Genomic DNA, 15,255 nt, shown 5'->3' with positions numbered 1-15,255 from the left:
GGCATTTGTGTGATAAAATTGGGAGGAGGATAAAAAAAAATTGTGTATTATTCAACTTGTGGTGTCTATCCATTGTCTAAACCTTGACGGCGAACTGTTTGAGGTACTCGTAATCGGCCACGTTGGCGTCGACCGTCTCCCTGATCAGCCTTTGCCCTTCCTCGCCGTACTTCTCTTTCCATTGGGCGTTTTCTTCCTCTTCGGTTAGGATCTTCTGCATGCGTTAACATTCTCAAGGTCAGCAATCATCCCCATCACATCCCCTTTTTATGTTCCTAGAAAAACTCACCGGCCCGTTCACCCTCGGCTTCAACTCTGTGCTCCCAATGGCATCGTCGTGAAAGCCGTTCCACTTCTCGAACGCCTCCTTGGCTCGCTTGTGCTGCTCGTCGTCGTCCCATTTGAGCATTTTGGGGTCATAATCGATCCCCACGTCCTCGCAGTACCGCTGGATGATTTCTGCGGGGTGGTCGAGGAGGTCGTCGGCGTCAATGACTGTGATTTTCACGGCATCTTCGTCGTGCTTGTGGCCGTTGGCTTTGTCGGATGGGGGTAGGAGAAGGCCTTCAGCGAGAAGGTAGTCGAAGAGGCGACGGAGCTCGTCATAGCCGGCTTCCGAGGGCATGAAATTGTGGAAGCCAGTTTTGGATGACAGAGGTGGGATTGTGCACCGGTAATAAGAGGGAATTGCGCGGCGGGGGTGGCGGATGAGGAAGGTGAAGTGGAATTCGCGAAGGAGGGAGATGGGGAGGACGGTTGGGTTGTTGGAGTCTGCTGGAGAGGCGAAGGAGGAGAGGGATGGGGGAATACTGGCTGGTTTTTGGTGTGGGGGGAGGAGGTAGTGGGTGATGTCTTTTATGAAGATGCGTTTGCCCTGTATTGAGATGTTGTCAGTAAGTGGTGGATTGGGGGAAATAAGGGGTAATAACAAACCTCACTGGCGGCAGGGTCGAATATTTGGTCGACAACATCCTTGTAAGTGATCTGGGAGAAACCGCTCTTCTTGCGGCCCTCTTCATCATCTTCGAAACGTTCGCTCAAACGCTCAGGACCGTAGTAGAAGGCATCACCGAATGGCTCGTGGACACAGTGAAGGATATCATGTCTGGTCATGAAGACGCGCTCAAAGGCCGTTGAACAGGCCCTGGGGTGGGTGGCCACGAAGATGGGTTTGTTCGACATGATGACGATTATTTACTTGAACAGCCGGGTGGATAGTTGAAATGTATCAAAGAAAAGATCAAAAATTCCACTCAATAGCGAATGGTCAAAAGTTCAGAAAGATTCAATTCTACATCCGGAACCCCGAGTCGCCGGCTCACTCCGCCTTTTAAACCTTTTTTCAAAGCGGACGTTGCGCACCGTCTGACAGTCTGACAGCGCTGCAGTTAGAACCAACTTCATGATGCCGTGAATACTCAATACGGTTACCAGGGAGTAGTGGGATGTGGCAACAGACGGGGGGAGCCCCACGAAGCCCAGGAACCGTTCATGTCGATTCCAAGGCACAGGGTCACCCTTAGACGCGCTACAACCCGCAAACGGGAATTTGGGAGAGGTCCCATTGGCGAGTCGTTCAAAGAGCCTGCCGCGATAAAATGTACCCCAACTGCACGTGTCCTTGGCAGAGGGACCTCGTGAGAGGAGAGAATATCTGGATAGAGATGCCGGGTGTGGTCATGATCCCTGTTTTGGAGGAGCATGCTCTGTGGGGGTTCAGCTTTCTCGAAGGTCTCTGTTGTGGAAGGCGATGATGTCGTTGAAACCCCACATTCCTTCTAGCGCCCCAAGAAACCGAAGACTGTTCACATTAACACAGATCAAGACTTTGAATGAATTTGCGAGCTCATCATGTTGCGAAGGTAATTAAAGAGCTACAAAAAAAGAATTATTAATAGCAAAAAAAAAAAAAAAAAAAAAAAAAAAAGAATCAAGTCTCGTCCATCCGCTTACATCTTGTAAGTTAGTTATTGCAATTATCACGGAACTCATAAATGCACTTACAATATCGACACCGGCAGCGCCGGCCGCAGCCTCAGCCGCCTCCTTCTCCCCCTCCTTCTCCTTCTCCGTCTCTTTCTCCTTCTCCCCCTTCTCCCCTCCCTACCAACGGCCGCCTTGTTCTTGGCCTTGTTGGCCTTCTGCCGCTCACGGCGGCGCTGCTTGCGGGCCCGCCTCACTTCAGCCTTTGCAAGTTAGCCTCGCTACGTAAGCCATCTAAGGCGAAACAATGGTGAGTACTTACTTGGGCGGCGAGCTCCTCGGCCGCTTTCTCATTCTGGCATACGTCGTATCTTGCTAGCAATGGCAATGTTCGAGTCCAACATAGGAACGAGTACACATCATAGGGATCTAACGTACGCCATTTGCGGGAGTTTTCTAAAATGTGTTAGCAAGGTCAGATAACGTTGAACCAGATGATACGATGCCTTGCGGCGGCGGCGGTCTTGTTCTGGTTGCGGGGGTTGCCCGCAGATTGGTTGCGTTGCGTCTAGTATAACGTTGTTAGCGTTTGATATAGCAATGGGAAGGTCGTCGATGGGAAAAAGTGCCTGGAATCTGGTAAAGGAAAGGAAGGGGAATCAGGCAAAGGAAAGGAAGGAATCCAGTGAAGGCCTGTAGCAGGGAAGTGAGTGATATCACAACAGCATTTGAATAAGGTCAACAGTGAACGTTTTGGGATCTCGTCATCACTACCAATCTCAGAGTAGAAGCACCTTGACTGAACACATTTGTATTGCCAAACATGTGGATAGTCTAGCTAAAACAATGACTTCCTGGCCTTGGACCACAACATGGCATGGGAGACTCGAGAATCCGGCGCGAGGACACGAAGAGGTACATATATTTTTGCGCTTGCCAGCGCTTGCATCCGCGAGCAAGCTCGCGGCAAAGGCCGACGCTGTCTCAAGCGAGGCGCCGGCGAGCGAGACGGAGACCGCAAATTTGGCGTTGACAGAGACTAGTTTAGTTGCAATGTTAGAACTTCTCATGTTCATGGTATCGAGTCTGCCACATATGATAGATAGGTAGGCACTCCGTCCACCAATTGACCAACAACTGTAGACCATTGGAACGTCTTTCCTCAACCACAAGCACGGTCAGGCTCTCTCGAATCTCGACACGGGTGCCATGTGGGTGCTAGACCTTTGATAATTTCTTGTGTATATGGAAAGTGAGGGGGAGTTTGTGGTGCCGATGCACATGTGGGAAAAGTGGCAAGATATGGACTTACTGGTGTGTTTGGGGAGGCGGCGTGTGTGGATAGCAGAGTGTCTATGATATGCCAGTTAGTAAATATACTTATGCGCGCAATACATCTATGCTGCATTGCAGAGTGGTGGGCGTCGTACGTTGGCGGTTGATGATGCCTGAGGAGAAAAAGAGCATTGTGCGGGCACACATCAGCGAGACAGGAAATATCCAGCCTGGGCCTCGTTCGTTTACATAGGGAAGGCAGTCCCTGCCCTATTCCTGCTCGAGCTACATCGTGCCTGCCTTGCCACCTTTTTCTATTTTTCAGGTTAGGAACATGGCAGGCAGTACGGATTGGATGGACATTAGGCGCACCTTCCGCTGTTCAACATTCCATCTCCAGACAACCCACAGTTTTGGAGTGGGAGTCTGGAAAATAGCGCGGTGAATCACTTCATGTCGATTCAAGGCAAGACGGAGGTTCTTCTTAAAACAAGTGTTGTCTGATCTGGCTTGAGAGTCCATCTTCTTGACCCATTCTCGTCAGGTTATACAGAGTCCTTAGTCTAGAAAATTACAGGAAGCTATATCAGAGCTTGATACCTAAAGTAATATGTTCGTTAATACAGAAACTAGGATATTCCTTCATCCAACTTCCAGTCTTCCAGGTTGCTTGGACAGGACCTCGGCCATCATTCTCAGCCCTCCAGAGATTGCTTCAGTCGGGCTAGGTGGCCCATGGTGAGGTTGAGTAATTGCCGTGATGATCAATTGGTCGTGGGGGCTTTTGCCATTGCGACCGCTGCGATGGTGATTGAACCGCAGCTTGACTCGGGCATCTGTGATGGTCAAAAGAACGAACAAGGCATCATTATCGGAGGCAGTGGTGATGAGAATAGCGAGAGTTTCGGCACCAGTGGCGAACCCGAAGAGACAGGGTTCAGGTGGTCTGTTCGTGATGTTGATACTGGTCAGGTGGAGGCCTGGTCACCCTGATGAGGGCCCAGGCCATTATACTGTATGAGCTGGATGGCATAAGTCATGAGAATTCAGTCGGTCGACACCGCGGTCGTGATTTATGATCTGTACGGTGGACCGGTGGGTGACGATGGTGATTGTTCGGACTGTTGGACGCGCGTGTTGTATGCCGGAACTAAATGTCCTAGTTGACTGGTTTGACAGTGCCATCGTCTGAAGTTGTATGTAGTTCTGGGTGATGGAAATGACTATCCGGCGTGATGAGAGATTGGACGCTGAACTTCCCGGAGCGCATGTTGTGTCGAATGGGCAGCGGTCATGGTTGCGAAGGCCTGCCATCCTCCACACAAATTGCTTGGTTGACGACTGCCGATGACTACTCCTGTGCTCTTTCTGCCCTCTGGGCTTCTTGTCGACGCTCATATACGCAGGGCGAGGCAGCTCCACTCACGCGGAAATCGTTGACCTTTTCGCTGGCGGTCCGCACCGTTTCATGTCGCCGGGCCAGGGGATAAGTTTGGCAGAAAGCTGATTGTCCTAGCAGGAAGTCTCGGGGAGAGCACTAGGGGTTGGTTGCTGAAATCGTTGTTGGTTCACACTTGCAAAGCTGGTTGTCGACGGAACGGCTGTCGATATAGCTGGCCCACGAACGCCCTTTTGACTCCTTTGGGATAGGCAAAAGCGGGCATCGAGGTATTGGTAAATAACGGTAGGGAGTCGCAAATTTAGAAATGGATGTATGGTCCTACATGACTGGTTGCAAAATGTTAGAGGAAGCTCAGCGCGGGGATCAGAAGGCGTTTGCGATGAACATACCCCGTTTGGTGTGAGAAAGGACGCGCACTAAAACGATATATCTTCCCATCGCGCCCCCTACCGTTCCTTGCTCTAACCCGCCATGTCAGCCATATCAGCCAGTATTTGGTCAGCAACATCGAGGGATCAACTTTACCATGGAATCAACTCCAGCACACCCACCACCCGCATGTCATTGACACGACCAACGAAAACTTTCCCCATGTGAACTCCTCCGAAGGGTATTCAACAAAGCCCGAAATTCCATTTTGCGTCCTCGTCCCGAACTCAACGACCCTGAATCCTGCATCGCACCAGACGTACCCCCAATCCCACACCCCACGGCTCTCAAAGAACCCCTTGGAGACCTACTCACACCTGACACTACCACCGCCTGTGAAGATCAGCATCATCTCGCAAACAAAATAAAGCGCGCCATCAGGGAAACAGTTCTCCCCAAAAAAGCATCATGGCCTTTGAGATCACCAACCCCATCGTCACCAATCATCGACCCGTTCCTCAACCACTATGCAACCAATTCCCCCAGAACACTACTCCGTACCGACAATATGAGCCACGCCAGCAAGAGTCACACAAACACCCTCATGAAAAACGATGGACGACACCAACACCCCTCTTACCTACACCAGGAAAACATATTCGATGCCACAAGGGCTCCCACATTTCCAACACGCCCCTCACCGTCTCTTTCGAGTGAAAACAAGTAACCCCACATCGCAAGACGGAGACCGCCACCAACTTCTCGGTCCTAACTCAACTGCAGCGACGAGCGCTAGTCCCTGGCGCAATAGAAAACAGACCGACACTCCTCCTGACCCTCGAGTACAAAAGGGTGCAGAAAAAGACGAACTTCCCTCAACAAAAAAAGGGCGGCAGTGTGAATAAAAAGACGGACACCCATCCCGAACTAAAAAAAACACAAACAAAACCCTGAATAGAAAGACGGACGCCATTCAAGGCTTAAAAGGACGGAAATGCCCTTTTACCGCCCTGAATAATCTCCACTACAATTGAACAAGGCTGTTCGATTATGCTATGAAGATGACCTAATCCTAGCCTTCGTGTCGAGAAAACCCTGCGATTGCTAACAACCGCGGGCACCATCTCGATCACAATGACCACGATCCAGCCGCGAAGAGATGAGGCTCGACACGCATGAAGATGCAAGACAGAAGTCCTGATCTAATGCAGTGCAAGACACAACCGACGCTATCGAGGAAACATGGCTAACATGCATGAGGATGAGGACCAAGGCCCGGAATCCAATCCCATGTAGCAGGCTCGACACAGCAACCAAGGCACCACTTTCACGCATGGAGACGTTGATTGAGGGCAATCATGGTCCGATACCGCTAAATGGCCCAAAGCTGAAGATGATGATATCGACTCGTTCTGTGAGACAAACCCCGAGGACTGGCGCCCTTCAGATTTGATGCCACAAAACATGAGCGATGGGTTCGATAGGGTACAGGATCTTTCGGGCACGTTTGCTGGCATCAGGAACGTCGCTTGGATTCCGTGTACACGTATAACATCAGCCCTTTCGGACGACGTAGGCGCCAGTGAGGATGTGGTAAGCGGGAGTTGTGTCCACGGTTGTGAAACCGCACTGGACACACATCACTTTCACTTCCTCCGGGTCGCCGTTTGAACGGTCGGGGTTGCGAGTTCGTCCCGCCCAGATGGGCGACAGTCTTCTCATTGCCCGGGTGATCGGAGCCCAGTCGAGCTCGGCCAGCTTGGCTCTTCCGATGGCGAGGTTACGCTCGAGTTGCTCCTTGGCAAACCCAACGACCTCAGGGTCGTCCGATGCCAGGCACGTCAAGGTTGCGCGGATCGCATCGTTCCTAAATCCTTGGTAAACAGGCAGGGCAATGTTGACTCCAAGGTTTGGAGCCCTCACTCGCTCTGCGCCAAGATACTTTCTCAACGTACCTGTATGAAGGGACTGGAACATCAGGGAGAAATACATCTCCACGATGTTCAGCCACAACTGCTTGGAGTTGTTGAAAGTACTTACATCTGCCCCAAGAGGTAGAAACTTGAAACGTCTGGTGCTTGTGGCAGCCCAGACCAAGCAAAACAGTGCGGCTTTCCCGACACCACCAAACTCGTCGGGAGGCTGTCCTGTCGCCAATAGGACCGGCAAAGCAATTGCGTGCCTCTTGTGACAGCTCACCCTGGACATGATGGTATCCCTCGTTTGGCCGACATATAACTTGAAAATGTGGGGTCTTCAGGATCCTCGCCGACTCCGAGATACCATCCTGGGCGATTGGGAAGGTCACCCTCCTCTAGACCCTGAAGGTATGTCTGGTCCGCAATTCTACCTGGAACGACAACGTTAGTTCACATATTGGGGTCAACACACCTTTTCAGCAACTCAAAGAGCGCACGGGACCATGCGCATCAATGAACTGTCGGTAAGGCTTGTTCGTCATACTGGAAGAAATGTCCAATGTCCGATAAAACAAGGCCCCTGAACGGTCTAGGGATGAGTCCTCAAGGTCCACAGAGACTGACAGAGGAACCATTTCCCAGACAATGTCATCATCACCTGTGGACTCGGACACATCGACATCAGCCGCCTCCCATGTTGATCGGCCGAGTACAACCTCCCTGAGGCGAGCCTCGGAGTGCAGTAGCCTCTGATCAGCTGGAGGCAATCGAGCAAGGGATTCCTGCTCGGTACGATGCCTCGCACCCAGTTTGTTCTTCGAAGAAAGAAATCGGGCATCGACAGCTTGTTGCTTGATAACAGCATGAAGCTGTTGTGTTGGTACAGAGGAAATGGACATTGTGTTGTTCCATTCCGCTCTAGAGGCATCGTCGGTATCGGCGATGAGTTTATCGATGTCAAGACGACCACTAGGCTCGAGTGACTCGTAATCCACAGCCTTGAACCCTACGAAGTCATGATCAGCACCAGCTAAAACAAAAAGATGACGCAGTCTGTTGATGACTGCAACATTCTCAGGACGAAAGAAAACTTCTAGATCAGCCTCATCAGGTGTCTGGGGTTCGACTTGGCTCCGGCGCTCCATCGCAACCATGCAAAGCATGTCGCGAAGATGTGCCATTCAAGCATGACCACCCAGCCAGCCTGTGATCGAGCTACAGATGCGGTTCTTTTCTTCTTCGATGTAGCTGTCTACCAGTCGCTGCGCCTTGGATCTCGCCCTGGTGAAGTTGGGATTCTTGACAACTGGCTCGTGGTAGCCCCCCAAAGTCTGCCAAACGTAACGGTACAAGGTCATGTAGACCCGGTAGTCAGCGCTGGTGAGCGCCTTGAGTGGGGGAGTGGGGGCGGAAACGAGGGGTCCGGGCATGTTGCTGCTGGTGCTGCTGTTGTTGTTGTTGTTATTGTTGTTGTTGATTGGTGGTGTGGTGGTGGTGGTGTTGTTGTTGCTATTGTTGTTGTCGTTGTTACGTGTGGAAATCTAACACTTCAAAGCACGAAATTTGAAAATTTGCGGTAGGGCAATGGGGCCCTTCTGCTGTTCATGGCAAGTACAAGGTGGGGTATGCTCCTTCCCCAGAAAACTCGGCACCAGTGACATGGCTGGTAGAACTGGCAGGTACCTATTGTGTATTGGAAGGAACACCTTAGAGGTCCAGCACCAGCTCCACATCCAATTCTCTGGAGCATGACATGAATAAGATGCAGTATTTTTACCCAAGGCTCAACCGAGCAGATCGACGAGGTAGATAGGATTCGATCATTGAATTTGGGTGAAGGTGGAAGTAGAACCTTAGTGAGCTTCACGGGTGGATTACATGCTCGTTGAGTACATATATGGGCATGCTACACTTTTTCGGATGGCCTTCTTTTGTCAGGCACATCACAAGTTCAATGTCATGCTTCAGATCAACTATATAAGCCTCTGAAGTCAACAGGTCCTCCATAAAATCTACACCACCTCTGAAACTGTCAGAATACAAACTCAAGCTTAAATAGTGAAAGATAAGCTGACAATAATATATCGAGATCGCAGAGCCAAAAGCTTAGCTTTGTTTGTTAGTGAAGGCGAATAAGCAAAGGATCTGACGGCACACATGTATTAGCAGCAATCAACGCAGCGTCAGTCTTTCCATTAATGTTGCAAATGGCAAGCAATAAAAGAATAGCTAATGATTATTATTAAAACTAAAATGTTTTAAGAAAACTCTCTGATTGCTTTTTAACTGTGTTTTAAGGCTCATTGTATTCTACTTTTAGACTATATCTCATATTTATATATGAGAGTTAAGTTCACAAATATCGTCGACTCCTCCTCGAAGCTTATACGATAACGGGCATAAAGTACATTTCAATCTATTAAGAAACTCGCTTAAATGAAAGGGTAAAGAAGTCATTTTAAATCAAGGTATTCTCATCGTTTCACAATGAAAAGCCAAGGAGGGAATGTCACCTCTTCCTTTAAATGCTGTCATTGATTAGAAAGAAATCACCCTTGAAATTCTTTAATAGTAATACTAAATATTTTTTTTTTACAAAAAAATCTTAGAATCTTATTTAAGTTAGATAGTACGTGTAGGGTAGGTAGAAAGCCAAAAGGTTGTTTTTGGCCCTTCTGGCTATCTAGAAATTACTAGACAGTTACTATCAAATTCTGCGTTTTTTCTTTGGAGTAGTTTGGTATTACTATCGAAGTATTTGGAGGGTGGCTTCTCTTTATGCTAACTTATGTGACATTTAGAAAGGTTAGACTTACATTTGCTGCGTTATAAGTCCTCAGGAAGGAGCGAGGGCGTTGTAAATACAAAAATATAGCAAGCATATAGGCTATTAAACCTCATGTCACAGCTTTGAAAGATAGAAGATAGACTTTGAAATATTGTAAATAGACTCTAAAATATGACAAGTAGGCGTTAAAAGATAATAAATGGGCCTTGGAAGAGAAGAAATATATGTGAAAAGATCAAATATAGGCCTTGAACACTAGGCAAAATGTCTTGAAAGATATATTTAACGTGTAAAACACAAGAGCTAGCGCCTTCTATCCTCTTTAAATGCATTTATAAAGCAGTCCTCTCTCTTTCATTCTCTCAAGTTACTCTAGGATTGAGAAGGAAGAAGCGACACAAACCTGAGTCTCTCTTCCAGAAGGCAGATCCTTGACTCGTTTGCTCTTTCTTCCAAAGACCTCGTTCCGCTCTTTCCTCTTCTCTTAAAGAGGATAGAGATTAAGTAAGGACTTTGTTGTCAGTGAAACACCCCTGTTTATTTACTTTACCCCTCTCTATTTTATGTTGTACTTGACAGAGTCTTTTGTGACCTTGCTCTTTGTAATTACAACTTTAAATAAAAAGTCTTTGCAACTGCAGACTTTGTACTCACAAGAAGTAACACCACTGGTCCACTTTTACAATAATAATCGCTCTTAAAAGCCATTATAATCTAAGTTGGTTCTGAGAACTCGCCTCAGTGAAGACCTAGTCTTGTAACACGATGGCTCGAAACTCTATTCTGCCTTTGCCCTGGGCATCTGATGCAGGATGAAAACTGCTGTTTTTAACAATACTTCCATGAACTGGGTCGCAGATGCCAGCAAGGCAGCAAACACAGCAGCCTTCTGTCCAATCCCCTCTCTCTCAACCCACTCCCCATCGAGTACATTCCCTTCATCTTAAACAACCATAAACTCTAAGTCTTTCCCCTCCCCTGGCATGTCTATATCTACAGTTGTGTAATCCAGGGTTCTTTGTATTTTCGACTAAACCATCTATCATCCAAATAGTGAAACAACCCCTTCAAGATCATCCCCTTTCTTGCATATAACATCTCCCAACTTGAATAGATCGACCAAGGCGAGATCCTCAGTGTTATTATCAGGACCAAAAACGGAGACTAAACCACTCTGGAATATCTCCCGTGAATACTCCTTTTGATCTTCCTCAAGAACGGTGTTGTCGCCAGCTTCTCGGTAGCGGCAGTCATTTTGTTTTGCTCTCTGAGTTGCTACATCACCCACTAGACAGACCCAGGTCAGTACCTGTCTCAGCTCTTTCTTTCTTCCGTGATGTTGCCGGAGTTGTGGATCGACAAGTAGGTTGTGTGCTGGTGAAACAACCTGAGTGATAATCTGGAGATGGTGTCGAAGTAGGCCGACTAAAGTGGTGTAACCGCCGAGGTTGCGGGGGTGGTCGGGGAGGAGGTCCTTGAGAAGGAGGAGGGAGGATATACGGAGGGCTTGTTCGAGAGTTGGTGTGATGTCTAGAGGTGTTTCTTCCGAGTGTTTGCTGAGTGGGTTGGGCAGGGTGAGAAGGTCATATGTGACGGATTGGAGTTCTTCTGTAAAGATGTAGGGGTCGAATCTCATGGAGCTGGTAGTTGACTGTCGGGCTAGATGGACTGCTGAGGTGAAGTGTGACAGGGTGATTAGGGTTGTTATGACGGAGGGGTGGATGTCGAGGGGTTGGAGGATGGAGTTGATCGTGTGGGTAGTGTGAGCTAGTTGGGCTGGTGGTAGGATAGCGGTTGTGACTGAGGGAATTAGAGAGCGGGTGAGCGGGAGATAGGGAGTTGAGGCGAGGGCTGTGGCTCCTTTGAGGTCGGCGCTGGATTTTCATGTTAGTTTGAGTGGTTAAGGCCAAAATAGGGAGCTGATTTACGTGTGTATCCTCCTTACCACCCACGTTGGCAGGCTTGTTAGCCCTCCTAGTACATCGAGCACTTTCTGGAGTCCTCGCATGTGCATATCCCAGTGATCTAGCCTTCCCACATAACACTATTTGTTTCCATGTTAGCCTCGTTCACAAATGATAAAAAAGAGACAGTAGATGAACGGACCCCCATCCAAGCCAACATCGCAATACAATGCAGTGTTATCGCATCCACCCCTCCACCCTCACTCCCGTCTAGCTTCTTGTTCAATATGGCGCATATCTTCGATATGTGATATGCAAACCCTCTTGGTTCCGTCTCGGATTCAGATGCCAAGTGGTGCTGACGGTTTAGGACAGCCTCAGCTATTGCCCCACACATTAGAACGCAGTGAAAAGCGGCGATATCAGAGAAGCCGATAGAACTCTCGTTATTGTCTGAGCGTGCGGGATTGTAGGTAACAATGTCTTCGTAGGGGTAGAGCTGGAGAGGCAAGTGGTGAGTGTTGTAGTGGTGGAAGAGCTCCCAGCCGGACTGGGAAGGGGAGAACGGTGGGGGGTAGGTGGCTGATTCGGCTGGCGGCCAAGGCGGCGGTGGTGGTGGAGAGGTAATGGCAGTAAGGCTATTGACCTGTAGATGCTGCTGCTGGCGGGCATGATACTCCTGAATTGTAGGAGAGAGAAAAGGCTGTTGCTGGAGTTGAGGCTGCCGTTGTGAGGTTGGAAAAGAAGAGCCAAAGAACTGCAATGCTGTCTCTTCCAACCGAGGCGGTGGTGTAGCAACAGATGACCGGGATGGTGGACGAGAGTCGGGAGAAGACAAATATGGTGAGGCCGAGTTTCTTCGGTGGTCTTGCTGTCCCTTTGGCTTTGGAGTTGCTCTTCGCCGTGGTTGCTTCTTGGCCTGGTGCTGTTGTCCCGTTTCCGACACGAAGCTGAAATTTGGCGTTCGACCTTGCCCTTCTTGTACACTTGTAGCTGTCCCAGCAGACTGTAACTCGTTTCTTGTATCGGCGAATTTGATCTCTAGAAGAGAGGTGGACTTTGAAGGAGACTCCTTCGTCAAGCGAAACGACTGTGTGCCAGAAGACGAAGAATCCTGGGCTGAGGTATTCACAAACGATATCCCATTAAACTTCTGCCTCGACACTTGAAGTCCGCGACGAGTATTAACCAGTTTCCCATCCTTGACAGTCGCATTGAAGTGGTCCATGTTCTCTGGTCGGCGGCGTGTGAGTTCTCAGATTCTGGTCTTGGCTAGAGGGCGAGATGGGTGGGCCACTCTTGCAGTTGGACGACGAAAAGGGGTTGGTTCGAAAGAAAACAAATCGTCGATATAACAATGGAATGCTAGACGCCCACAAGTTCCAAGGAGCAGGGAACCGGCTGCAAGATAAAGTTTATAAGCATATCGTGCTTCGCCTGTTCCTTGACCATGGCCTTGCCCATGTCCCTGTTTTCTGTCTGCCTGCTCTGCTATGTTACTATAGATGGAGCTAAACAATGACATGCAAGTTGTGGAATTGCCTATGCGACATGCTGCTGCGCGGGCTTCTATGGCGGCCGCTGGACATGATGGAAGATGGAACTGACCGAAACCACCATGCCCTATTAAGACCGCTGCCCGAGAAGCATCTTGTTAGGCCCCACCGCTACGACACCTCACGAGGCTGCAGGAACTGACAGATAGATCAATGCTGCATGTATATACTGCAGTAGGTATGTCGCTGTAAGGTGAGGTAGAAAGGCAATGGAAAGCATACCGTGGCGCTCTGTGATCACCATCGGAGCTAACCTCGTCTTGGAAACACTACCGCATACGGAAGCCGATCCAAGCATATAGGAAGTTCGTTCCATTTCCTGAGGCAAATCATCCTGTGCTCTTCTCCACGAGTTGCCCCTTTGAGCTCCGCTGGAAGCCCTATAAAACAAAATGCGCTAAGTTCTCACAGGTCAAATAATAGCATGTCCACCAGGGCTGTATGAGTAATCTGTTTCGCATATATGATGACTATCGCGTCCTTTCTCTTCAGAAAGCCACTGAGAAGACCTCAGTCAAAACATATGCCAAGAACTATCTCCTCGGCATGTCACTCAAATCAAGAGTGAGTCTCCATCTCTGAACGTCCAAGACACCGATCCTCTCTGCAATTCCCGTATAGCTGGATATGCAGCTTAGTCAATCAGGCTCCAGCTTACAATAGCTGGAATGAGTTCCACGGATGGAACATTGACGGAGACAAGCGCGTGCTACTGCTGGACTTGCAATAGTGCCCCCCTCGGCGACGTCTGACGATTTCCATAACTGGCAAGCGAGATCCTTGACAATATGACATAGAAGAGGGGGGAAAAAAAGGTTATTTCCATCATCCCCGGCCGGGCATCAGCGGGAACCAACGGGTAGATCGTTGGGACGAAGTTGTGGTACGGCGCATAAATGCCCGTTGTCATATTCTAGTATGTTGAATCCATTCAGAATCCGGTAAATAGCCAATAGCTTTCCATGGCTGGCTTGTCTGAGGATGCGCGAGGCCAAGATTCGGCGATGGTGGAGTTGTCGAAGCCTCCGAAAGTGCGCTGTTACCGGGCAGCTGGAATCTCACGTCAGCCACCGCCAATGGGTCAGCAAAGACACACTGGAACATGGCAATTTTCCCATCTCCACCAGCTTGTCCGGTCGTCACCGGTAGATACTATATGTCCTTGAAGCCTTGATCAGAAAGTTCCAAGCATTCTTCCATTATATGTCATCCGTGGCTCACGTTCGGCCCGGGAAGGAATTCCGATATGCAAGGGCGTTTGGTATGACCCTAGTAAATCGCAGATGTAACCCGTCATCTTTCTTGCAGAAGCCAAGTCTTGTAGTGTCGTAGCCTAGTATTCATCTTCGGGACTCTGTTCACTTCCCGGCGGCGGCGGCGGCCGGGATCAAGACAGAGGAATCCATAGCCGTCTCCAGACACGGCTGCCCGTGTAGAATCCTAGTAATAGACCATCCCTTTCATCAGCACCCGGGCAGTCCTGTGCAGCTCGGCCGAGACAATCTTCCCGTCCTCAACCGTAACTCCCACATCAAGCTTACCACTCGGGTGCTCAATAGTAACAACGCCACTCTCAGCATCCAGCCCTACCGCAAGCTGATTTGGAATCGTCCCCTCCAGTCTCGCCGCCGCCCCAAGACACAACGTCAGCGTCAACGGAGCCGCCTTGTGCGCCTGCCCCATCGACAGCGCCAAACACTTGATATTCGCCCCCTTCCCCCCTTCCCTGGCCGTCACCTCAGGAGGAAAAACCATCACCACCTTCGGCACACTCTCAACCCTCGGATCCAACCCCATCATCTCCGCCCCCGCCTGCCTAATCTCCTCCAGCTTCCCCTTCAAATCCTCATCCCCCTCCACCCTCCCCGGCGTCAACCCCTCCCACCCCTCAACCCCCAAATCCTCCACCCTCACAAAAACCCCCGGATTGCCCACATCAACCAAACTCGCCTCTACCCCCCCACCCCCTCTCAACCTAAGCACATCCACCCCACACCACATAAGCATCCTCACACTCAAAAAATACCATTACCACATACACTATACTCACACAAACATATCAAATATTATAAACAACAATAAATAAATCTTATCTTTACATAAAAAACTTACAATTCAA

General features: G+C 49.4%; 6 protein-coding genes across 6 annotated transcripts, besides 4 other annotated features; all 6 read right to left on the bottom strand.

Moving 5' to 3' along the window:
- Window positions 1-76: 76 nt before the first annotated feature.
- On the bottom strand, window positions 77-1,182 carry PODANS_7_8590 (uncharacterized protein; the record flags this gene model as incomplete). Its single annotated transcript, XM_001908188.1, has 3 exons — window positions 77-214; window positions 290-874; window positions 934-1,182. 3 exons carry the CDS (start codon window positions 1,180-1,182, stop codon window positions 77-79), a joined length of 972 nt encoding a protein of 323 aa, XP_001908223.1.
- Window positions 1,183-2,702: 1,520 nt separating this feature from the next.
- On the bottom strand, window positions 2,703-2,993 carry PODANS_7_8588 (uncharacterized protein; the record flags this gene model as incomplete). Its single annotated transcript, XM_001908187.1, has 1 exon — window positions 2,703-2,993. One exon carries the CDS (start codon window positions 2,991-2,993, stop codon window positions 2,703-2,705), a length of 291 nt encoding a protein of 96 aa, XP_001908222.1.
- A 3,530-nt stretch (window positions 2,994-6,523) lies between these two features.
- Window positions 6,524-7,177, bottom strand: PODANS_7_8585 (uncharacterized protein; the record flags this gene model as incomplete). Its single annotated transcript, XM_001908186.1, has 1 exon — window positions 6,524-7,177. The coding sequence occupies one exon, from the start codon at window positions 7,175-7,177 to the stop codon at window positions 6,524-6,526; it is 654 nt and encodes a 217-aa protein (XP_001908221.1).
- Window positions 7,178-7,364: 187 nt separating this feature from the next.
- PODANS_7_8584 (uncharacterized protein) lies at window positions 7,365-8,051 on the bottom strand (the record flags this gene model as incomplete). The annotated part of the gene is made up of 1 exon (XM_001908185.1): window positions 7,365-8,051. One exon carries the CDS (start codon window positions 8,049-8,051, stop codon window positions 7,365-7,367), a length of 687 nt encoding a protein of 228 aa, XP_001908220.1.
- A 214-nt stretch (window positions 8,052-8,265) lies between these two features.
- Window positions 8,266-8,283: a sequence feature (primer 7D4A).
- A 54-nt stretch (window positions 8,284-8,337) lies between these two features.
- Window positions 8,338-8,397: an STS (microsatellite 7D4).
- Window positions 8,398-8,502: 105 nt separating this feature from the next.
- Window positions 8,503-8,521: a sequence feature (primer 7D4B).
- Window positions 8,522-10,718: 2,197 nt separating this feature from the next.
- On the bottom strand, window positions 10,719-12,808 carry PODANS_7_8580 (uncharacterized protein; the record flags this gene model as incomplete). Its single annotated transcript, XM_001908184.1, has 3 exons — window positions 10,719-11,550; window positions 11,605-11,701; window positions 11,845-12,808. The coding sequence occupies 3 exons, from the start codon at window positions 12,806-12,808 to the stop codon at window positions 10,719-10,721; spliced, it is 1,893 nt and encodes a 630-aa protein (XP_001908219.1).
- Window positions 12,809-14,212: 1,404 nt separating this feature from the next.
- Window positions 14,213-14,371: a repeat region (rgion duplique sur le chromosome 2).
- A 205-nt stretch (window positions 14,372-14,576) lies between these two features.
- On the bottom strand, window positions 14,577-15,164 carry PODANS_7_8570 (uncharacterized protein; the record flags this gene model as incomplete). The annotated part of the gene is made up of 1 exon (XM_001908183.1): window positions 14,577-15,164. A coding segment is annotated over one exon (588 nt), but the record flags the coding sequence as incomplete, so codon positions are not given.
- Between the last annotated feature and the right edge of the window lie 91 nt (window positions 15,165-15,255).

The sequence above is a fragment of the Podospora anserina genome, chromosome 7, assembly GCF_000226545.1.
Source record: "Podospora anserina S mat+ genomic DNA chromosome 7, supercontig 1".
In the NCBI taxonomy this organism is placed as follows: domain Eukaryota; kingdom Fungi; phylum Ascomycota; class Sordariomycetes; order Sordariales; family Podosporaceae; genus Podospora; species Podospora anserina.
This window is presented reverse-complemented; position numbering and strand designations above follow the sequence as displayed.